The sequence below is a fragment of the Thermobia domestica genome, chromosome 13 (assembly GCF_964235325.1).
Source record: "Thermobia domestica chromosome 13, izTheDome1.hap1.1, whole genome shotgun sequence".
Lineage (NCBI taxonomy): Eukaryota > Metazoa > Arthropoda > Insecta > Zygentoma > Lepismatidae > Thermobia > Thermobia domestica.
This window is the reverse complement of record NC_137466.1, coordinates 115507454-115532070: the sequence shown is the minus strand read 5'-3', so window position 1 is coordinate 115532070 and position 24617 is coordinate 115507454. Positions and strand designations below refer to the sequence as shown.

The 24617-nt window shown below is 36.9% G+C and overlaps 1 protein-coding gene across 7 annotated transcripts in view; it reads left to right on the top strand.

Annotated features, from left to right (window-relative positions):
* gem (transcription factor CP2 like gemini) overlaps positions 1-24617 on the top strand; it is a 402232-nt gene that overhangs the window by 166230 nt on the left and 211385 nt on the right. For all 7 annotated transcript variants that reach the window (XM_081736308.1, XM_081736307.1, XM_081736306.1 and 4 more), the window contains one exon: positions 16677-16800. In XM_081736308.1, the coding sequence (XP_081592434.1) occupies positions 16677-16800 (124 nt within the window). The remainder of the gene's footprint in view (positions 1-16676; positions 16801-24617) is intronic.

The window sequence follows — 24617 nt, the reverse complement described above, 5'->3', positions numbered from 1 at the left end:
GGTGTGTTTGAAAAAGAACTCCCTAGTTTTAATGTGTGCTAGAATCTGTACAAAGTGCGCCTATAAATTGCAACTGTTACATGAAATTAAACCTACTGATGGTGAGTACGTGGCGAGAAGCGGAATATCGTCTCGACGTGTGCAGGGCCACAAGTGGATCCCACGTTGAAGTCTACCAACATTAAACAAAACTTGAAGGAATTCTCTTTCATGATATGTACTCATTGATGTAAGTTTTCATTCATTTCCCAATTAAATTTATACTTAAAACTAGGGAGTTCTTTTTCAAACACCTGCATAGGCGGACACGACCCAGCATTTTCAAAAATTTCGGTTTAAGGGGACAAGGGGGGGGGGGGAGTTGCAATTTTTATATTTTCGCCACACTGTAATGGACGTTATATGTTGTTTGTGATCGCATAATGAAAAACGGCCAACTCGTTTGAAATGAGTCTTTGAACATAGTTAGTTCCTGCCTCAAGTTTTTTTTTCCAATCATGTCACATTGATTAACAGGCATATCCTAAGAGGATAAGAGAGTTCAGAATTTATGCCAAAAATAGAGGTTTTATAATCACTTTCATTGAAATTCGTGTGCTAAAAGATGAAGAAGGTTTAAATATTTTTCATAGACGTATTCTCTCCGAGCGAAGAGCGTGTACACTATGTCGACAACATGCATGGATTTATGTTTCACCATTGTATTAAGTGTTGACTTACAACTATTAGAGAAAAAGTTGTAGGGAAGTGAAATAACGATTAAAGGATGGTGTACATGTTTAAGAATACTGCTAACGCAGTTACTGTATCCATATTAGTGGCTAACGCACAATTATTTCTCCTTTCTGTTTATCATAAATAAGAACTTTTATTTATTTTGTTATAGTTTAAACATTCGAACATAAAATTGATGACATATATATTAGATCTTGGAAAGTATTATTTCCCTTTTTAAAATTTGGAAGCGTTTGCTTCAAGCGCCAATGGAAGTAATTGGACAATAAGTTGTTCTTTGAGAAATCAAGTCAAATCAAGCAGCCAAGTAGCTTTAAACGTTTAGTTAATTTTATTAATATACTTAGTGTTATATAAATAAAAATGTTCGATTTGTCTTAGAGGTGCGAATTCGTTAATTTGAAAGACAATAAGTTATTTCTTCCTTTACCGTTGTGTTGTCCTTCAAAGCAATTAAAATAGGATATCGAGTCGTCTTTCCTGGATTTGTTCGTTTGTTTGTGAGGTTACGTTCTCAGCATGATGTCTAATTTCGAGGAGTTACGTGGTGAAATTGCGACAACAATGAGCTTGACTATTGCAGTTTCTGTGACGTTTAGTGGTTGCATGCTGGAAATCTGTGACGGCATAGAGTAAAAAGGCGCAAATATCAGCGAGTAAATTAAAAGTTCTCACAGCAATGATAACAATGTATTTTGTTTAGTATAGTTTTATAGGAGGAGTTGAGAGCTATTTTATAAGAACGGGAAAGTTGAAAGATCAGAAATGTGCTTCCAAATAGAAAGTACTTGTACGGTAATTATGGCCGCTCGGAGCGCGGTGTAAGGGGGCTGTTGTCCCCCTCCCTGAAATTTCGAAAAGTGACAGGTTCTTGGAAATACGTGTAGATGTCAAATCATACTAATTTGCTCTTACATATTAACAGTATTATCTGTCTGCCTGTCTCACGAGTTAATGCGTTTGTTTTGTGGAGGCGCTGCTGTGTGCTTATATTCTGTTATTCGCTGAGATTATCTGGAGGGGAGGTATGAGTGCTTTTCTGCATTACATTGCAGAGTGGCCATAACATACGAGAACCAAAAGTCAATACACACAGTCCATTTCTTGGCTTATTGTGTCATAATGCTGTAAAGTGATTGTTGCGATTTAAAGTGGAAATTAAAAAAAAAAAAAAAAAAAAAAAAAACGCCTCACAAAGTAACGCATTCCGATATTAGAAAGACTATATATACTGTTAAAAGTTAGTAGAAGAGAAAGAAAAAATTGGACTCATATTGCAGGCAATAATCTGTACCCGTGTGGTAGACAGGAGTATGAGAACTGTTATTAAAGTTGATATATTTTATTTAATCATACTATTCAAAGTATATGCATAGATCCATATTGTAGACCAGTGGCGTAGGGAAGGAGCTGACGCCCTTAAGCCTACTCCTCCTTAGTATAGTAAAATCAAAAATTGATTCTGCTAATGTGCAGTATATTATGTTTGTGATCCCCGATATTATAACTTCGCTTATAATTTATAACAAATATTGTACAGTCATGTTAAAAACAAAACTAACTTTCCAGAAGCTCCCTTTAACCCTACAGGAATGCATAAGATTTTAACAAAGTGGTTATGTACTCTTCTTTTGTGGGGAGAACACTCTAATATGAATGGCAAACACATTTTATCAACCTATCGACCCGGTGTGCCAAACAGAAGGCATTTAGCACGTTGTAAGACGTTGTTACCTTTCGCCCCCTTCCTAATAAGTTTTCTTATCTTGCAAAATGCGTACGTTTTGACTTCACCACTGTGGTGGACACCCAAGAAAACCCCTGATACCAAAAGTGAAGCGTGCATCTACAAAAAGTACATTATAAAGAGGATAGTTTTAGTAAAAATCGTAATTCAGGATATGACTTATATATCTATCATTTTGAACCTAAGGCAAAACAGGTCTGAAAGCAGTAGAAAACACAGTTCATTTCCACTCCCAAAATACTCATATGAGATTGTTCCTGGTGAGATGATGGTCAGTGTTTTATGGAACTCAGAGCATTCTTATGATAGACCCTCTAGCAAATGGTGATACATGACTGGAGTGCAGTATTGAGAACTATTAAGGCGTTATGTGAAACAAAAATGTGAGATCGCCGTGAAAAGCTGTCTAAAATCGTTCTGATGCACCAAGACAGCATAAAGGTGTAAGAACAAACTGCGAAGAAGTAAATGTTATCTCATCAAGTTTAGTACTAGTCCAGGAACTTTAGTCAAAAAATGGGTGTTTCTTCGGAAAAATTAGAAGCCAAGGTTTTTCTTCACAAAAACGTTAAATAGGTCATTCTAAATGACATATCAAAAGTCCCCGACTTTCTGATGTACGCTTCCCCTTTTTTCAGGGGGTGGAAGTAGGGGAGGAAAATGCAATTTAAAATACAATCAAATTCAGCTTATTTGCAAGTTAACCTAAATATTCCGAATAAAAAAAACAAAATTTACCGGGAACGCTTAGCACATTCGCTCGTAAATGTTTTACAGGAAGTCCCAAAGAATATCGGGTCGGGTTTCGGAAATATGACGTCATCAAAATGGCCGACACCAGAATTTGTAGTGTTTTGTGGGAATGGTTATAACTTTCCGCAGAATAGTGGTAAAACCGTCGTTTTTCTTTCAGATTGAAGATAATTAATTACCAAATGTACGGAATGAAACGTGCTGTCTGCATTGTTAATTTCTTTCGAGATACAATAACAAAAATACTAGTTTTTGAGTACCTGGTTTTAAGTGTAAATACAAATAACTTAGTAATCATAAAATATTTCAAAATATATCTTCAAATAAAGGTTGTAGAACATTACAAAACCTTTCCAACGGTATCTGTACCAGCATTTTTTTGTAACTAAAACCAACTAAAAGGGAGAGGTCCAACTGCACAATTAAGGGACCAGTATTTAGATATGGTGTTAATCCGTAAAGAGTTTATTGGGGCATAGAGGATGGGTGACTGGAAGGCATATCTGTCTGCAGTGAAGAGGATGATTCCGTATTTCGACGCCGCAGGACATTTTTTGTACGCTAAAAGTGCCAACTTGTTTGTACAAGACATGGTAAAGTCGGAGAACATAATGGATGGAGAAATCTATAGAAAATTTACTGCAGACTTTTTCACTGTTAAGCGATCAGACATTTTTTTTAGTGGAACTCCAAAAGATATGGTAATAGAACAGTCACTCATGAAGTCTTCAAAGATACGAGGAGGCTTTTGGTAGAAGTACAAAAGAGAATGTTTTAACTAAGTTTGTTGTTGGTTTGTTAAGTGCGAGCAACATTTCTGAAGGACTAGAAAACTTTTGTGGGATTTCGTTTGCAAGTGGAGAACAGCACGTAGATGCACGAGAATCTCGAATCAAATGGGACCAAGAAGATGTTAGGAAAGTATCAGAGTGGTTCAGTGCCCACAACCCTTTCCCAAATGTACAAGTGGAACATGTTTATAGCAACAGGAGTTACAGGTAATGTGGAGAAGATAAACTGCTACGATGCACTGAACATTGGAGCAACCATGATGGAAAGAAAAGTTGGTGACAATTTTCATGACATAAAATATTCTCGTACTGATAGGGTTCTTTCTCTTCAAACAGTGAACAGTCACCTTATGGTACATGATGTTACTGTACGGTACATGATGCCTGTCGATCCACTGCTGTTGTTTCAACGATTCAGAGTAATCAAAAAGATCAGATGATGACCTTCGAGAATGTTTAAATTTCGAACTGGATCCTTACCCAATGGCTCTTTTTGAAGAAACTGGAATGAGAAAAACGAAGAAATCATTCTTATTCAACATCTTCAACCCGACCAATGTTCATCCTGATCTCGGAAACGCAAACTACGTCGTTGATGGATGGTTGCTTCTTCATCGAATGGTGTGGCGTCCAAACGATTCTTTCATGGATATTTGTGATAACTATGTGGCATATGTGGAAAAACACTTCGATCAAAACACTGTCATCGTATTTGATGGATATGATAATCCTCAGAAAAATGTAAAAGACCTGGAGCAACTTCGACGGTGCTCGAAAGCAGCATCAAAAACAATTATATTTGATGGAAACATGGTTGCAACTACGAGCCAACAAAACTTTCTCGCCAATGCAAACAACAAAAGTAGGTTGATTGGTTTGCTCACTGATAAATTCAAGGCTGCCAATATTGATGTCAAACAAGCAGAGAATGATGCTAATGTCCTCATTGTAAAAACAGAACTCACGATATCAAAAATTAATTCTAATTCTACAGTTATTGTTGGTGAAGATATTCATTTGTTAGTAATCACAACAGCTCGATCTCCGCCGAATTTAGAAATTTTTCTTGAAGCCAGGAAAAGGAAAGACAGAGCAGAAGATTTACTCATCAAGCAGTTTAGAAGGTGTATTCAAAAATCACATTTTATTTCTACGGCTGTGATGGAACATCTGCCATTTTTCAGAAGGGGAAATCAACTTGTTTGAAATTATTACAAAAACGCCGTAGAAATTTTTAATCGAAGTAATGTTTCCAATCCAGAAATAACTGAAAATGGCATACAGTTTTTTGGGGGGTTATACGGTGCATCTGCAAATGACATTTCACTAAATGATTACCGTTATCATTATTTCACCAAATCCATGAAGAGAAAGAAGTCTGTCGATTTAAAAGCCATACCACCGACTTCAGCTGCAGCACAACATTTGTTTCGGGTTTATTACCACGTACAAACATGGCTCGGAAACCAACTAAATCCTGAGGAGTGGGATTGGGTTATGAAAGACAATTTGTTAGTACCAATTCGATCAACGCAGCCACCTGCTCCACCGTCCCTTTAAAATGATTTTCTGTTCATGATTTAAAGGATGCGGCAATGTGTGTGGATGTCGAAAGCTGGGTCTGTTCTGCTCTCTTGCTTGTGCAGATTGTCACGGACAATCCTGTTTGAATATCACTCCAACGGAAGGAATCTCTGAACGTGAAATATTCATGGACGCCGAAGAAATAGAGGCCGAATACTTATTGAATTCCTTTGCTGATTGATAAATAATAATTGTGATTATAGCATGTCCCAAACCAGGTGGACATGCTATAATTACAATTATTATTTATCAATTAGCAAAGGAACTCAATAAGTATACCATTTCAGGTAAGTTGAATAGTTTACATTTCTTATTCATTATTACTCTGAATTTTACATTTCTCATTCTACAAACCATAAGAATCTATCGCCGAACGTTGTAAATCCTCATTTTTGTATCTGTGTCTGGGGTTTGTGTGACTTACGGATTCTAATGCGATACTGAATCTTATATCCAATTTTTTTCATTTTTTTTTTAACTAGGCTTATATTGTCTTTACAAGAGTCGGTCTATTAAATAAAACAACATACCTTCCTTACATTTCAAAATACAAAAAATGCAGATACAGGTACCGCTGGAAAGGCTTTATAATGCCCTACAACCATTGTTTGAAGATATATTTTGAAATATTTTATGATTACTGAGTTATTTGTATTTACACTTAAAACCAGGTACTCAAAAACTAGTATTTTTGTTATTGTATCTCGAAAGAAATTAACGATACAGTAGCATGTTTCATTCCGTACATTTGGTAATTAATTATCTTCAATCTGAAAGAAAAACGACGGTTTTACCACTATTCTGCGGAAAGTTATAACCATTCCCACAAAACACTACAAATTCTGGTGTCGGCCATTTTGATGACGTCATATTTCCGAAACCCGGCCCGATATTCTTTGGGACTTCCTGTAAAACATTTACGAGCGAATGTGCTAAGTGTTCCCGGTATATTTTGTTTTTTTATTGAGAATATTTAGGTTAACATGCAAATAAGCTGAATTTGATTCTATTTTAAATTGCATTTTCCTCCCCCACTTCCACCCCCTGAAAAAAGGGGAAGCGTACATCAGAAAGTCGGGGACTTTTGATATGTCATTTAGAATGACCTATTTAACGTTTTTGTGAAGAAAAACCTTGGCTTCTAATTTTTCCGAAGAAAGATGCTAAAGTTCCTGGACTATACCCTCAAACCTATTTTCTGTTTTTTGGTTTAATAATAATAATAATAATAATAATAATAATAATAATAATAATAAACTACGTTCTGGTAGTGATGAAGGAATTATTAGAGCTAACAGTGATTTCCTGAACACTAGAACTCCGGATTTACTTTCAAGTTTACAAAAATCGTATGGATCGATGTAAGAAGTGAATTGCAATAAGGATGAACTACGTTGGATGTATAGAAAGGTTTTACGTCTGTACGACTTCTTATTTTTGTACAAGTTAGAAAGTTGTCAATCACTTCCGTGTAATACATATACCATAAAACTATACGTCAAGAATAACTGGAAAGTTACCAAATAAAAATAAATAAAAGCATCAAGTGGGATTCAAACTAGGTTCAGAAGTATTGAATTCCCACAAAAAGAAACAATTACTGTTTTCCTCTTGTTGTTTGGGTAGAGAACGAACATCTACCTACCTCCCTTGGTTTCTCTTTTCTTTTTCTTTCTTTTTTTTAAAAACGATTTTTGTGGTCGAAAAGCGTGTGTGTCTTACCTACAACCAAGTTACCTACATTTGTCAAAGTACTATTACGTTCTAATATTATCATTACATTAAGTAAAAAAAGAGGAGAAACTAAGCATTTCAAACCGTGAACTATGAACTGTGTTCGGAAGTTTCATTATTTTTTCCTATGACTTCCCCATCCTGTTACTTCAAATGCATTGTTGCCAAACCGACAAATTTAGGAGACAGAAAAATTCAAGCTCGCAATTGTGTTTTAGAGAAGTGTACAGCAGTTACGCCCTGACTTTTCTCACTTTCATCCAGAAATGAACAGAACCCTTCCGCGTCACGAGGGATTCCACAAAGGATGGGATGCAACATTTAAATCATTATCTGAGTATTCTGTATTGTGTAATGACTTGCTATCTGTAAACGTTATAATTTTGTTCATGTTTGTACAAGCAATGTCTATTAGGGATGATTAAATAAAAGAAAAAAAGCTTCCGTATATCAATATTGATTTTTGAAGTATTATTTTAGGTAGAGTGACCAAGTATTGCATATTGATGGTTGCTATGTTTTAGGTTAAGGTGAGATCGTTATTGTAAAGCGTGTTGGACGATATTAGCATTAGCAACAATTACTTTGTCAGTGAACTAGTCAGGAAGATTTGAGCGGCATTGACCGAAGATTACATGTTGATAGTAAACATATAGAACAGATGACTTTGAAGTTGGAGATGATTATGGTCGATATTGTCTTGAGTAGTGGTGACTTCAAAACATTATCATATAGTAGCATGATTTGCCGAAGATTCTTTAAGGTAGAAAGACCACGCTTATCCCTGTTATAATGGTTAGATTGCTTGAAGCCATAATGTTAATAGTTTTAAAATTGTTATTGATCATGTCTTTCCGGAATGGTGACAGAACAACTTAAACATATTTCCATTCTTTCTGATTGATCGAACCAGTCCGAGACGATTTGAGCTACACTAAGCAAACTTCATTCGGTGGTAGTCATAAATAAACTTCAGTCGCTTAGCTCTGTTTCGCATTCCATCTAAATTAATTCCTTGTTAATGTACCCCTTCATATTATTTTTGACGTTAGATTTCAGATTCGGGGTTTAATTAAATGTTAACAGTAGTTCCATCATTAAATTCTCATGACCTCAAAGAATAATGATGGAAAAGTTGCTAGTGAGTAATACCATATGGAATTAGGAGAAATTAAACCGGTTCGGTGCTTGGTTTGAGATTCTAATTTTCCAGAGTAACACATTTTGAAGCTCCGGAGTATTGTTCAAACTGTGGAGTATTCAAAAAAATAAATAAATAAATAAATAAATAAAATTAAATGTATACAATGTCCACTGGTGTCAGAAATATCAAATGATTAGTCGCGCTAATGTAAAATGAAATCGTGACTGATCACGTTGGTAAGAAATTTCCGTATTAACATTTGAATTAGTTGAGGCTGTTGTTATAATACCAGAATCTGGAACTGTTTCGCTTTTATTTTAAAGTGTGTGTGTTTATGTATTTGACATGAAAAATATGTAGAAATGTACTGTATGTACTGTACTTTCTAATTCGAAAGTTGTATCATAGGATATTTTATAATTCCTGTTTTATTGATCTTATATTTCGGAGGAAAGTAGTGCAGCCACTTCGTGCAGGGTGTTCATATATATATATATATATATATATATATATATATATATATATATATATATATATATATATATATATATATATATATACAGGGTGTAACATAAATGCATGTCCAAAAGTGACGAGGTGATTGCGGACATCCAAATAAGTAAAATTGTTCCTATAAACATGGGTCCGATGCCGCTTCGTTTCCGAGATTCCAAGTGTTCAAATGTGGAGTCCCTCCAATGGCTCTACTATGGGAAAGTGAATGGAAATGTTCAATATTCCAGGAATAACATAATCAAGTGGAATTATGCCTGTGCAAATACATTTACACTAACATAGAGAATGAAACTAATCAATATTTGAGGTTATTGGGTTGTTAGTGTTGCCAACCTGGTACGAAGTGTTATGTTATCAAATAGCAATAGACGTCCACACGAAGTGGACATGTTATCAAATAGCACTCACTAGACGTCCACACGAAGTGGGCAACATTGTTATCCAATAATATTACTTTGTGGTTTTTAACATTTAATTACTTTGTGCCTTTATACGTAAGATATTCTCATGTGCATTCATTTGTAACGATACAAAAACACTTTCATGCAAGAGTTGTGATCTATGAGTCGTGTTTCCTATACTGTACGCTGTTAATTGACTTCACACTCGAACGCCTTTTCTTTTGAAAACGAAGCAGAATCTGCGTCATGTTTAAGAAAGTATTGATGCCAGCAATCGTATGCTAACGTGTGGACGTCTAGTGCTATTTGAAAACTACTTTGTACCAGTTTGGCAACACTGACAATCCAATAACCTTAAATGTTGATTAGTTTCATTCTCTATGTTAGTGTAAATGCATTTGTACAGGCATAATTCCACTTAATTGTACTATTCTTGGAGTATTGAACATTTCCATTCACTTTCCCATAGTGAGCCATTGGACGGACTCGATATTTGAACACCCTGTATCTTGGAAACAAATCGGCATAAAATCCATGTTTATAGGAACATTCTTACTTAGTTGGATGTCCGCAATCACCTCGTGACATTTGGCCATGCATTTATGTTACGCCCTGTATATTCTTAAGTTACATAAGCGCGCTTAAAATATTACAATGTACTTCCCATAAATACTGCCACAGGAAGGAGCAGTCCTAATTAAAGAAGACAGCAGATCCAGATAAATAAATTTGCTTACAAGAAGTGCATACACTACAGATACAAAATGTGCAGACATTACTCAAAATGACCACCATGCGCTTTGACACAAGCCCTTAAACGGCGTGGCCAGTTATCAATGGCTGTACGCACACAGTCCATCGGAAACGTGTCCACTGCTTTGATGAGGGCTCGTTTAAGAGACTCCAAATTGGGGTGGCGTTTGGTACAAGCCGTGGCCTCTAATCGAGATCACAAGGCATAGTTTAGAGCAGTGCTATTCAACCCTTTTTTCTCGCGTACCCCTAGACAAAGTTCGCCATCCAGTTTGTACCCCTAAAGCTGTTTAAAAGAAATTAAATCGAAATTAACTTATTAAACTTAATACACATATTCTGTTGATTAAAAAGAGAGACAAATAGAGACCCAACAAAATGACAGTCAGTGTGCCAATCAAATAACTATTTACAGGGGGATAAAGTGCACATCCGAAAAAAAATAACATGGGAAATTTCAGAACACATCCAGTTCTACTGAGGAGGATTTTCCCCTCACCCTCCCTGATAATTCGTACACTGAAGACGATGTTAAAAATTCAAAAACTAAAAGTGACTAGAACTGACCTGTTAGGATGACTGAGCTTGTTTCCGGGACACCAACTCATCGATTCTTGGTCGAATTTTCGAGAGTGCGAGGATCAGAGCTGATTCGGGATTCAAGCAGTTTCTGTGCTTCGTTTATGTTGATGTTAATGTAGAGAAACCCTGCTCACACAAATATTTTGATGGAAATGGATAAAGTTGTGAAATAGCACTGTCACTAATTTCATTGTACTCTTTTCGAGCATAAATACAGAAGTCAAAAATTCACAAGTTACCGAATTTCACCTGCAGTGAACTGTCAACAGACATTTCCAACAGACCCCCAGAAACAGCATTACATACTTCCAGAAACATCTCCGCGTACCCCCGGTTGAATAGCACTGGTCTAGTGGATTGAGATCTGGACTGGCCGAGGGCCAATCACTGGTAGCAATGAAGTCTGCCACTTTCGTTTCCAGCCATGTTTGATACACCTTAGCTTTATGGGCCGGTGTAGAGTCTTGCTGGAAGGTCCACGGCTTGTTGGCAAAGCGTGTGTTGCCTAAACGTTTTACAGATACTTCCAAGATGTTTTCACTATACAACTTGAGCACTTGTTTTGATCCCTTGTTCGCAGAATTGCAACTTTGTGACCCCGTCATACGACAACCCCCACCAAACCATTAACGAGGACGGATGGTGACTCCGTTGAACCTTTTTCACAACTTGAGAAGCTTCACTGGATGTGTAACCATACACCCTGTCATTTTGTTTGTGGAGGTGTTCTTCAATGTAAAAATTTTCTAATCAGAAAAGAGAATTGATCTGTGTCTTCTATCCGTGTACCTCTGAAGCTGGGCCTTGCATCTCACCTTCCTGTTTGCTTTCAGTGAAGGAGTTGGAAAATGTTCCGTTGAGTAGCGGAAAGCACCTACCTTAAGGTCACTTCTGAATATCCTTGACATTGTCCTTTGCGAAATAATTATATCCTGGGACAATTTTTTGCTTCCGAAGGAAGTTTCGACGAATTTTCTGCATGACAGCCTTGAATGGCTTATGGTGTTCTGCTGCTCCGCGGTCGGCCTGGTCGTTGGCGGTCACGTACAGAGGAAGTCTCACAGTACCTTGCTGTGGTCCGATAGACGAATCTCAGTTTGATTTTCAGAGGTTGGAGAAGTTTGAAAATCTTCGATGCTTTGTGATCACATTTGGGTAATTCAATCACAGCTATACACTTCTGTTCCTGACCTCATTCAATCCTTACAATATCACGGACCTGCAAAGAAACATGATTTACAAAAAACACAGACTACTGACGAGTGAATTCACTGAAGTCTATGCTGTATAAACGCTCGGTTCCGATTTTGAGACAGTATTTATGGCCAGACTAGGTAGTGACGTTGACGTTCATTTTCAAAATATTTCAATAACATGTGTGGAAACATAAGTCGTAGTTATTCTATATTGTTAGTATCAATAAGTAGCAGATATTGAATTGGCTTGAAGCTTGCTAATTTAATTATATAAATTTCACTATTAGTGTTTCTTACGTTAGTGTGTTTTACACTACTGCACCATCAGTGAATTACTTAAGCACTATTTTAGTAACTAAAATTTAGAAATATATGTGACAGATTAGATCTTTCTGGAATCGTGAAATTGGTACTCCTAATACGTAAAATTTTTGCGGTAGGCTTCAAACTCACTTCCGTAATAGCCTAATTTGATGATGATGTGGAATTTTATTCAAAATTATTGGACTTCGTAGTAATTCATTTATAACGTCAAGTTCTGGGAATAAATCATCTCGAAATACAAACACATTCAGTACATACGTGTTCAGCGGTTAGAGTCTTCGAATATGAAACTTATATTGTTAGTCAATTAAATAACGGTAACAAAATATTACGATTATTTTCTGTTTTTTAAAGTCTCTGTGTACCATAATCTGTAATCTTGATTTAAATAGAATCGAGTGAAAAACATTTTTTTTTTCTACTGAGTAATTCTACTTAATAGTAAACATACAGGGTTCTGAAAATTGGAGTAAGGTTGACAATTATTTTGGACTTCACAACACTTCAAAATATACCCTTACATGAAGGAACAATTACCATTAGTCGTATTATCGTTCAGCAACAGTTATTTTGCGATTGTCTCATTTGGAATGATGTAATTTTGTTGATGTGTTTTCTGATCATCATATTCAATAATTCCAGTTTCATATAACAATATATTGTATACCTGATGATTTCTTCAACCAGAATCAGTATTGAAACGATTTGTCTGGCTTGAGATTACAGATCGAAAAGATAAAACATTTGTGAAGCAAAATGTGGAGAACATTTAAAAACTTACAAATAAAACTAAAATGGCAGTATCTGTTAGTTCCCCTTTTTTTAATATGTAAGTTTTAAAATAATGGGAAACTAAAGGACAGTATCATCATTTTGATATCATAGCGGTCTAGTACTTAGAAAGAACTAATAGTGTCTTGAGACAGGGGAGCGGTTCTACGGTGTAGTAACAAAGTCACGCCCCTTTCCAATTAATAAGAAGAAAAATAATCCTGTATACACATGAGGAACGACAGAACAACAACAACAAAAGGTATTTAATCTGCAGCTCTGATGTCAATGTGAATCACGATTTTGATTTAACATGCCGTTCAGCAGCGAGGCTATATGAGACGTGAACCTACAGCTTAACGTCGGATTTGTACAACGTTCCCGCCGGAAATCGAACCCAGGTCTTCCACGCCGAAGGCATGACGGTAATCGCGCAGTAACGAAGAAGCTTTATAATCACGATGCCTGATGTTACTCTCTGATCACGTGTTCTAGCTTGGCTCTTTCTAGCGATCGCCTGTCACACACAATGGTTCTTTAAACACCTGCGTTTACTTATCATCGGTGGTGACAAATCATCATCAGGCTGCTCTAAAGGGAGCGGAACTCCACTGAAGTAACGCATCTGTTACTTTGGGATATTTCAGCAAGTCCTAGTTGAGTGTGTCTTCGGTTGATCTCCTGGAAAAGAAAGCGTGTTGCATTTTTTTTTTTTTACCCTCTTGTATAGAAAGCGATGTACAAACTTAGTCAATATGTTATTTGATTATTTTCATTATATAGCTCCATATTAAATATGTTGGATACTTTAAAAGGGCTGCTTCAATGTTATTACTGTTACTATTATTACTTATTAGTAAAATGTTTCTATTTTTAATGTTTAGCGACGGCTTGTTTCGAGTGCTGTTCTATTAGGATAAATTTCCTGCCTTGAGTACAAAGAGCAGTAGGTGCGCGGTGGCTCAGTGGTAGAGCGTTCACCTCCGGTGATTGGGGTCCCTGGTTCGATCCTAGCTCTCACCTTGTGGACTTTGTGGTAAACCAACACCGTGGTCGTGGGTTTTCCCAGGGCTCTCCCACTTTCTTCATTCCACCATTTCATTCACCTCTCATCATCACCGTCTCCTTTAGCCAAACCGGCATATCCGTGGGACGTAAAACTGAAAGATTTTATTTCATTTTACAAAGGACACTGGTTGAGGACGATTTGAATGGGGAAAGTTTATAATGAAATCACACATTTTTCGTGACTCAACAAGAAATCCGTTTTCGTCGGTAAGCGGGACCGCTGGAAAAAAGAAAATAGGAAAAGCCTAAGCTCTCTGGCTGTACTGACGAGCTCGATAAAAAGGAAGTAGGACGGGTTTGTTCCTGTTCTCGCACACATACACACAAGAGAAAGACTCGTGTCAAAGACGAGAGGAATCCACAGTAGAATTTCGAACCGTTATTTGTTTACGACGTTTATATTAAAATTACTATGAAGGAAAAATTAAAAATATTTTTCTTTTTTGGCATGCATTTTGGGAACTAATGAATATTTTTGAACATTTTAAATTGAGTTACAACTGAAATATTCTCTGAAAGGAAACGCGTAAAGCTAGAGGCAAATATATAAATGTTACATTTGTAATTTGAGTAATTATTCCTGATTAGTAAATTATCAAGTCATGTAGGATGGATTAAGGCGGAAAACACTTACGGGGATTGAGTAAATTCGGTTCCTGGTAGACTTGTAGAAGCTGCATATTTTGAAGCTTCATCGTGGATATGTGGTTAGCAAACGTGTCTTCCTCATGTGGTACCAGAGGTCGATTCTCAATAAGAACATGTGCGATTTGGAGTCTTATGTTAATCGATCTGCGCCTTGGTGCTGAAAATGAATGGTAGAATGAAATACTAATTTGTTTTAGAAACTATCAAAATTGAATCATTATTTGTTCCAATGCATCGTGAACATCTTTATTTAACCCTCCACACCCCGCATAATCAATTGTAACATCAAGGCACGCGCGCGGAGTCGCACTCCGCAATGTTTATTTATCTCATTTTAATGCGTATTTGTTTTGAAGCGATATTAAATTGTTTAATGTTTTCTTTGCAATGTTTTTGACAATTGCCCACGTATATTTTACAACATAAACTCTTTTAACAGTTCTAAGAAAACTAGAATTTCTCTATCCGCGGAGTGTGACTCCGCACCGCGTGCTACGACGGGTTGAGAAATTAATAAATATTATAAATATACGAGGAACGAAGCAAGTTCTCTCTCTACTATTACTTAAATGTGCCCGTTTCAAATTACTTAGGTATGGATATGAATAGGTATGTAAGAGAATGATTTTTACATAATTGATTGAGGAGAGGGGGCGGTGATTCAATGGCAGAGCGCTCGTCTCTGGTGCGGGGTTCCCTGGTGTGATCTCCGCTCACACGAGGTTGTGATGGACAGCATTCTGCGTGTCAATGGTCAATGGGTTTTCTCGGGGACTTTCCTGTTCTTCCCATATTTTCATTCTGCGAATTATTTTACAGTTCACTTTCATTAATTCATCCATATCCTTTAATCTAAAAGGTAGTACCATGCTAAGGTTACTAGCGAGGTAAAACTAGAAATGCCATTTCTTTACACAACCGATTGAGACAGTTCAATTGAAGAAACAGGTGGGGTAATGGTAACAATATCAGTTATTTTTTTCTTTGACAACTTGAATTCTTCGTGTTGAGTAAAGTATGTAAAGTTAAATAATTCTGTCAATAAGAAATGTTCTAGATATATAATCATACAATGGTAAATGTTTTCCGTAATATTTGTACCTAATATCAGAATTTAAAAAATGCCTTCAAAGTAAAACAGTCCTGGAGGCCCGAAAGACGAAGAATGATTTTTCGGCGGGGTAGGGGCTTTTGTAAAAAGTCAGTTTTACCGCTATTAACGATGTGACTTCCCCGTTGTAGAACTCTAGAGCCTTCACTACTGACACATTATCACTTCATGATTTTGATCGATGGCTATTATGACGATCTATATCGAACCATTAAATCTACTTGGGGTGGAAAATAATGGAATAGCTACAACTTGGTCCCCTTCTTAAAATGCTAAATCGCTATGAAATTCAAATTTACATATTGTTCTTTATTTTTCTGATATTTTAAAAACTGCGGGGAAAGGCATAGAAAACGTACACTAATTTAGTCTTCCTCACCTTTGTTTCTACTGCGAGAATAACAGTTCAGTTGAGATAACTCTGTAGAACGCCTTGTTGTTCTGATTTATCTCCACTTCGTCAGCAGTTTTTGGCTTTGCTTGAAACGTTTGAAGGTTGAATGCACTGTTTGACGCTAAGTTATGTTCGTGCTGGTATACTCGAATATAGTACAGACTTCCAGGGAATCAGTATTTTGTTTTTCGTTCAAATAACTTTAAACTACTATTGATTATCTGATGAACTGTTACGACATTTTTATATCTATAGTGATGATGGAAGATATGAACACGAAATCGTTCAGATCTTAACAATTCTGCGTCGGTATCTTTTGGATCAAGAAGAACATTTCAGCAATACACGTTAGTACACCAGCAACATTTGCTTTCAAGACGTGTAAATCGGACTATTCTTATGAACAATCATTTCATTTTCATAGGTCCGTCCGCCAACAGAATGAGCAGCTGGCAGGTGGAGGATATCGACGACAACTTGGCGGCGGACTTGGATGGAAGTCTCTCTGGACTTGGAGTAGATCTTAGCACTGCCTCATATAATATGAGGTAAGTAAAAGCATGATTTTGTGAATTCCTTTATTTCTTTTGAATGCATTTTACTGTCATTAACTTATGAATTTTAATATGCGTTCATCATTACTGCTGTCTTACTATTGGATTATTTTGTAATGTTGGCGTTCTCCAATGGTGATTATTTCTGACCATCATTAATGTAGTGTTAAAAGTTCTGACTAGTGAATGTTAAAAGCCATCCCATAAAGTATACATCTGACAAGGATCCTTTTGAGTGCGAGGTCGCAAGTGCAATCTCTAGTAAGGCTCATTTGAAAGTGTAGTGTGAACAATGATGATGAAAAATATTAGCTGTTAATGACACCATGTGCATCAGGAGGGCGAAAGAAAATGCGTGGCCGGAGGTGCAGAGATAAACCTTCTGTGGGATATATGTTGATATAACTTCGAGATGAGAACCGATGGAATGTGATGGCACCCGTTACACCAATATGATTATACGTATATGCATTCTTGAAAAGTGGATACGTAGCTGAACGCCCTGAACGGTTTGTAACTCCCAAGGATTTCTTCTTTGATCTTGATGGTGCGAACATTTGTGATTACTGAGGCGCGTCATTTTTCATTCGGTGTTCATGGTGCAAGTTAATGGTTTGTTTTCTAACATTTCGCGAATGTCGACGATGTCCATTTTGTGAAGCGTAATACATACATCCCATAGAAGGTTGATCCTCGCATCTTCAGGACATGTATTTTCCGTCGTCCTCCTGATGCACATGGTGAGTCATTAGCAGCTAATATTTATCCTGTCATCATTGTTCACACTACACTTTCAAATGAGCCTTACTAGAGATTGCACTTGCGACCTCGCAACCAAGTTTTTTTTTTTTTTTTTGATAGAAAAATTTCGTTGTTGTTTATTGAAGATTAGCAACTCTTTTCATCACAGAGACTATATTGGACATGGACTACAGTTCAAGATGGAATTTGAACCACCGTAATGTATTCAAATTTCAAGGATTTTCCATCAGGTATTAACGCGTTACCCTGTTCACCGAAGGTACTAGCCACTAGAGCAGCGGGTAAGGAAATAAAAAATTTGTTGAAGAATGTGTTAAGTGTATAATAGCAGTATCCGTGATGGGTGTCAACACCACTTATTAGCACTTGTAGCTAATTTTTTACGTGAGTCGAACATTCACTAATTTGGATATAGGCATGTATCTTAATTTTATGTGGAATTATTTAAGAGTTTTCTTGCTAAAAGTCGTTCTCTGTAGGAGAAATATGTGCACGAACACTTAAATGTTTCATTGAATAGACCTAATGATGGTTGGGGTGGGAGGCACGGTGACTCAGTGGTAGAGCGCTTACCTCTGGTACGTGGGGTTCCTGGTTCAATCCCCGGTCAAGTAAGTTTGTGGTGGACAACATCGTGTCCGTGTGTTTTCTCGGGATACTCCCGTTTCCTCCCATATTTCATTCTACTAATTCTCCCGTCATTCACTTGCCGTAATCATAGTCTCCCTTAGCCCAACGGGCATAATTGGGACCTTAAACTGAAAGAGTAATGATGGAAAGCTTCATTATATGTATGAGCCACGTCTGTGTTTTGTTCACTTGAATTAACACGTCATGCTGAAATATATTGTTAGTGGCCCCGCGTGGCGTAGTCGCTGACGCTCTCGCCTTTGTTGCGAGCTGTCCCGGCTTCAATTCCCGATGGGGATACGGTCGAAAAAGTGTAACCGATTTTTCAAGCCAGCCATCTTGAGTGAACTTTTTCCTGGGTTTCCCTCATTCACACGATACAAATGCCGGGATGGTACCTAACATAAAGGCCCCAGGCCGCTTCCTTCTTTCGTTTTCATCGGATAGTGTGCTCGCCGAGGGAACTCATCCCTGATATATGACGGGCTAAATGGTCAAAAGATACCGAGAGCCCAGAAATGTAATTCTTAATCCCAATCCTAAAATATACTGTACTTTAGATTAAAAAATAATTTATTGTACGGTATCCTTGAGGTTCATTAATTGTTATTTTTCGTTACAACGAGAATTTACAAAACAGGCATTTCTCTTCCGCAGTCCAGGATTATGTCTTCGTTCGGAACACATAGTGACTAAATTCGATATTATAAAGTTGCGCGTACATGCATATTTTGTGACTTCGGCAGATAATGGGGGTCATCTAGTTAGCACAATGCTGAGGCTGCTATACTATCAGGTCGCTCAAGTTATCTATTTCACAAAGACTAGCTGAACTTCAGAAACACTCTGAAATGAGGCTAGAACTAGGATTACCATATTCTCAAATGCCAAAATGTGAACTCACATCCACCTGGCTAACTCGTTACATAAATAATAACTATTTAGAATATACAGTCCTTACCTGGCCGAAATGCTGAAAGCATATTATAAGTACATTAATAAGAAATAGAATTACGATGTGCATAGAGTTAATCATTTAAATATGACAAAGATACCGCGGAGATTCAGTAGTAGGGCGCTCACCTGTGGGGCGTGGGGTTCCTGGTTCTATTCCATCTTGAACTAAGTGAGCTTTGTGGTGGATTAACACCTTGTCCATGGGTTCTACCGTTTTCGTTCTATTTTCTTCATTTCACCAGTGCATTTCTTATTACCATCACCGTCAGTATTAGACTTCGAGCATATCATGCGACGAAGCATAGTAAAGTTCACTAGAGGCCTATTTCTCAAAACTACTATTCTTTAGAATAATATAAAATTAATTTCTAAATACCAATGCTTATATCTCTAACTTGTCATGATTTTATGGTAAACGCAATTTTAAATGTTTGAATTTGAAAAGTTTTACACTAGTGTGATAAGACTAGTAGTTTTGAGAAATAGGCCCCATAAAGAACAGGAGGTATATATACGGAAGAAAGAAAAAAAATGAACCGTTACGATAGTCAAAGGAGCGATGTTACTAATACCATAGATCATGTTAGGAAGATAATATAGAAAATGCGGACGAATTAGGAAATTTTGGAAAGTGTATGCGGTCAGAAATTCTTACTCTTAAAATGCGGACATGTGAAATTACTATAAATGCTAACGTATGATAAGTTCAGGTTTTTCTTTAAGAAACAAGAAGAAAAAAAACTTTCATTGGTTATATAGTAATTTGATGTGTTGGAGTGTACCGTGAACGTATAAACGTAAAAATGTCTTTCTCGTTTAACTACGCATTGCTTGGAATGGATGCAATACTTTCTGGACCATTTCTAGAAACTAAGTGTTCTGTAGTACGAAACATCGTTGTATAGTAGATTCATGTATGTAACATTGACGAAAGGAATGTAATGTAGATATATCTTTTTCTACACTGGAATTTGAATATACGATAACATTGTGTTTAATATTTTCGATATTCTTGTAATGCCGAGTTTTCTTTGGTGTGTTTATGACGAATAATCGTATTGTGCAAGTTTGTCGTAAATTTTATGCAGAGAGAAGAAATGTGCAGGAAACGTTTAAGGTAACAATTTTGATGCTCCGCTTAATGCAAATTGTTCCAGGAGTCGTTAAAACAACTTCAGAACAGAATAATTCTGACTCTTTGAGTTTTATGATATCGTCGTGAAAATGAAAGAACGGTGAATCGCAAAGTGACGTTGTCTTGTTTCTCTATAGTGCTTCTAGGAATGATTTAAAATAAATATTCAGTAGGAAGATGAGTTTGTAGCAGTAAAGGAAAGTAATATGGTTAGAGAAAGTGCGAAAAATCGTCACGACTAAATAATCTTTTAAAAGAATCCAAATATTAGATGAAAATGTACTCATATGTTTACATAGAAATATTTTGAAATGATGATAAAAGGCATTGAAATACGGTTAATTCACTGATGTCCAAACTTAAGCACGAAAGGAAATTTCGTAAGGTATCAGTATGATAGTGCAGCAAAGCTCAAACAAACCTGCACGGTGGCTCAGTGGTAGAGCGTTCATCTCTGGTGCGTGAAGTCCCTGGTTCGATCCCAGCCGCGCCAAGTGGGCTTTGTGGTGGACGAACACCATATTCGTCCGTTCTTCCGCTTCCTCCCACTTTATTCATTCCATCATTGCATTCATTTCTTACCATCACCGTCTCCTTTAGCTATCCGGCATATTCGTGGGACGTACAGCTGAACGATTTTATTTCATTTTCAAACAAACCTGGTCACTCATGTCTTTTCAAGGCCTCTTACTCGTAACTCAAAACAATACTATAGTAATGAGTAGAAACCGGATGTTTAGGCATTAAATACTTTGAAAATAGGCAGGTATAGGCAGTGTTCGAAGTGGGGAAAGGAAGCAGAGGCGATATATTTTATTACAATTTTGACTTGACATACCGGCTATCTAATTGTTGAAATACAGTGAGGGTATGTAGCCTAAAAGATTGCATTTCTCTTTACTTAATAACTGAAAACCATTGAAGAGCTTCTCCGTAGTTACGAGGATAGGGACATGATATCACTTTATCAAAAACCTCCTTCTGAAGACCAGATCATGCTTCTCCACGAACAGACTTTGATCCTCCGCCAACAACTTCGATATTTTTTTAAATACGCCCTTACGTTGTATTATGGAGATTTATACACAAAAATCCTCAAAAGCCGAATGAGGATATTAACAATTTCCTGCGGGAAAACTCCGTTGGCCCCCCATTTGACAGTGGGGTATTCCAAACCTCCGGAAGGTCCATCTCCACGGCAGACAACCCCTATATCCACCCATGCTGAAAACATGGAATTCATACCGGTATGTATTAAGGCGAAAAAAAAATACACATACGTAAGAAAGAAACAATTCAATATGGCACATCAAAATATAAACTAAGTGAACTTCTTTTGAAGACATTTCATTTTAAAAACAAAAGGTAGGAAAAAGATAACAAAAACGTCGGTGCTGTCAGCTTAGAAATCATTTCTACATAAGAAATAAAATCTTTTTATATGCAAAGCTATTCCCCAATTATTGTGTACAAAAATGGATTTATTAAAGGTATTTAGCATCTACTTTCCAGTGACGGTATGTCTTGATCACTGAAAAACCAGAGATGGTATGCCTTCATTACTGAAAAACCAGAGGCGGTATGGTATGCCACCGCATACCGTCTCACTTCGACCACTGGATATAGACACTTAAAAATAGGCAGTAAGATAGGCACTAAAATGTAACTCGAAACAATAAAGGTAAATACTCAATACAACTAAAAAATAAATTCAAGTCATAGATAACGTTCAAAGAATATAGAAACATACGGTACTTGTTTGTACATATCTTCTTGTAGTGTATATACGAGGGTCATTCGGAAAGTAAAGAACGTTTTTGTATAAACACTTTAATAACTGATATACAAAGGCGAAATTTGTGTTACATACTATGTGATACTTAAGTTACTTTTCGACATAGTCGCCGTGTAAATTTAAACACTTGTCATACCGTGGTACAAGTTTTTCTATGCCTTCGGCATACAGAGTTGCCGCCAAACTGTTGAACCAACCACTAACAGCTTCCTTAAGTTCTTGAAATTTCAGGAAAGAATTCGTGCAGACCATCAATAGTGAATCGCCTATCCTCTTGAATTTTCCGCTCAATTCTTCCTTTGAGTTCGTCAGTCACAACAGAAGGCCGGCTCGGGCGTTCCTCATCGTGCACATTCGTCCTCCGTCATTAAACATAATGCACCACTTACGAACTGATGCTTCATTCATTACATTTCCATACACCTCAGTGATTTGTCTATAAATTTCTATCGGACGCACTTTTCTTGCATTCAAAAATCTTATCACACTACGAACCTCACACTTGGCGGGATCAGTAATTGTATCGCACATTTTACAGTCGCACAGCGAAGCAATAACGGACCGTAGCGGATCGCAGCTGGTGCCAGACTGAGGCTAAAGCATGCCCAGATCAATAACCCAGCGGCAGCGGTGGTGGGGTAACACGCGCACGCGCTAGCGCAAAACGTTCTTTACTTTCCGAATGACCCTCGTATAAAAACGAAGCTTGACTTGTACTCCATGTATATTTCGTAAATACATTCTGTACAGCACTTTATCACTACGCATAATGATCCAAATTTTATACACTTATTAGTACAAACAACAGTCCAGAGTTTTACGGCATCTTAGTACTACAAACAGCACTTATATTTCTCGGATGAGGCAGAATCCTTTCCTGAAATACTAAATTATAGAGGAAAGTACCCAAAACCGGACCCCCATTTTGTTTTTAATTTTTTAAAAATATAAATTACTTAAAGAAACTATTTTAAAAGCATGAAATATTTACTTTACAATGTTATGCACCGTTTACATTCTACTTTCAGAAAAAATCATTAGCAGTTGTTATTTTAAAAAAATGTTTTCGAAAACCTTACAGTTTGGTGATTTGAAAAATAGTTGCTAAAACCGGACCCCTTGCAAAAGTTATCGAAATAATACTAAACAAAATTGGAAAAATGTATTAAATCTCAGCAAACATAATCTAGTTTTAAAGTATAAGTGCAATAAAACAAACACATGATTCAGTTTTAATAAAAATATGCAGCATATATATGAAGACACAGAAAATATGAAAATGAATTACATTTTTTAGCGACAAAAATCACAGATGTACACGTCATTTTTCGCCCCAGCACAATCCACATGGGCCCACAGCAAACAGAACGCACATCACCCAAAGTTCTTCTTTAGAATAGTCGGAAAATTTCCTGTCACAAACCATACACCAGGCGTCATCATCTTTGGATGGGGAAACTCCCGGGAAAAACTCCAATTCAGATATTCCTGAGGACATTTTTCTCAAAATTAAGATGCTTCCTCAGAAATTGTTTCCCTTTTCATAGACACAACTGCTGAACGATTTTCCCAGCCGCGATTGCTTTTGCGTCCTTCAGCATGATTCATTTCTTGCTGTTCAGCTTCCTTTGCTTCTTTAGCTCTTTTAGCTTCCATCAATTGGGCTTTATAAGGCGTAGATGTGATTACCGTAGAACTGCAGGCCTTTCGTCCTTTATTCGAAGTTCTTTTTTTGATCCTCGGAATGGGAGTGATGTCAAACGGGCTTGTCTTAGTAGATGTGGAACCATGAGAATCCTCAACTGTAGCTGATGACAGAGGAATGATCTGACCTGCTGAAAATGTTGATGGCTGACTTGGATCAAACTCTACGATAAGTTGTTGTTCGTCTTCATCACATTCTTCTCTATTATATGAAAAGTTCTGATTTTCAGATTTTTTCTTGAATACAGATCCATAAAAAGAGAAATCTCGTTTTCTGTTTGCCTCTTCAATGTATTTAGCATCTGAAAACGGCTTCTTGTTCAACGGGTATGTGTCTGTTGCTTTAAATCCGTTGATTGCTATTTGAGCTGTTTGTAATCTAATATAGGCTTTGCCAAACAGCTCCATTACATCAAAAGCACTGGCAGCACGTTCATTATGCCTTAACCAATGCCTGATTTCCTCGCTGTAGTAAAGTTTGACAGGACTCATTATCCTCTTTAAATCTGCAATGTAATTCAAAGAGAATAGTTCTAAGAGTATGTACAACTTCAACCAGATTTTAAACATGAAAATTAGGGGTCCAGTTTAGGCAACTGAAGGGGGTCCGGTTTGCGCGACTATAGCCTACAGTTTGTTAATTCAATAGATTTTTAACCAAACGTCTAAACGAAGCGATTTAGTGATAAACATTAGCCCAAAACCTTACCATTTAAGAATATACATAGGTCGAAAGACTTACCTACTAATATCCAGGAGAATTTATAAAAAGTGTAGCACATCGTAAAAACTTTTTCCACTGTCAAAACACGTAATGACGGACTGATA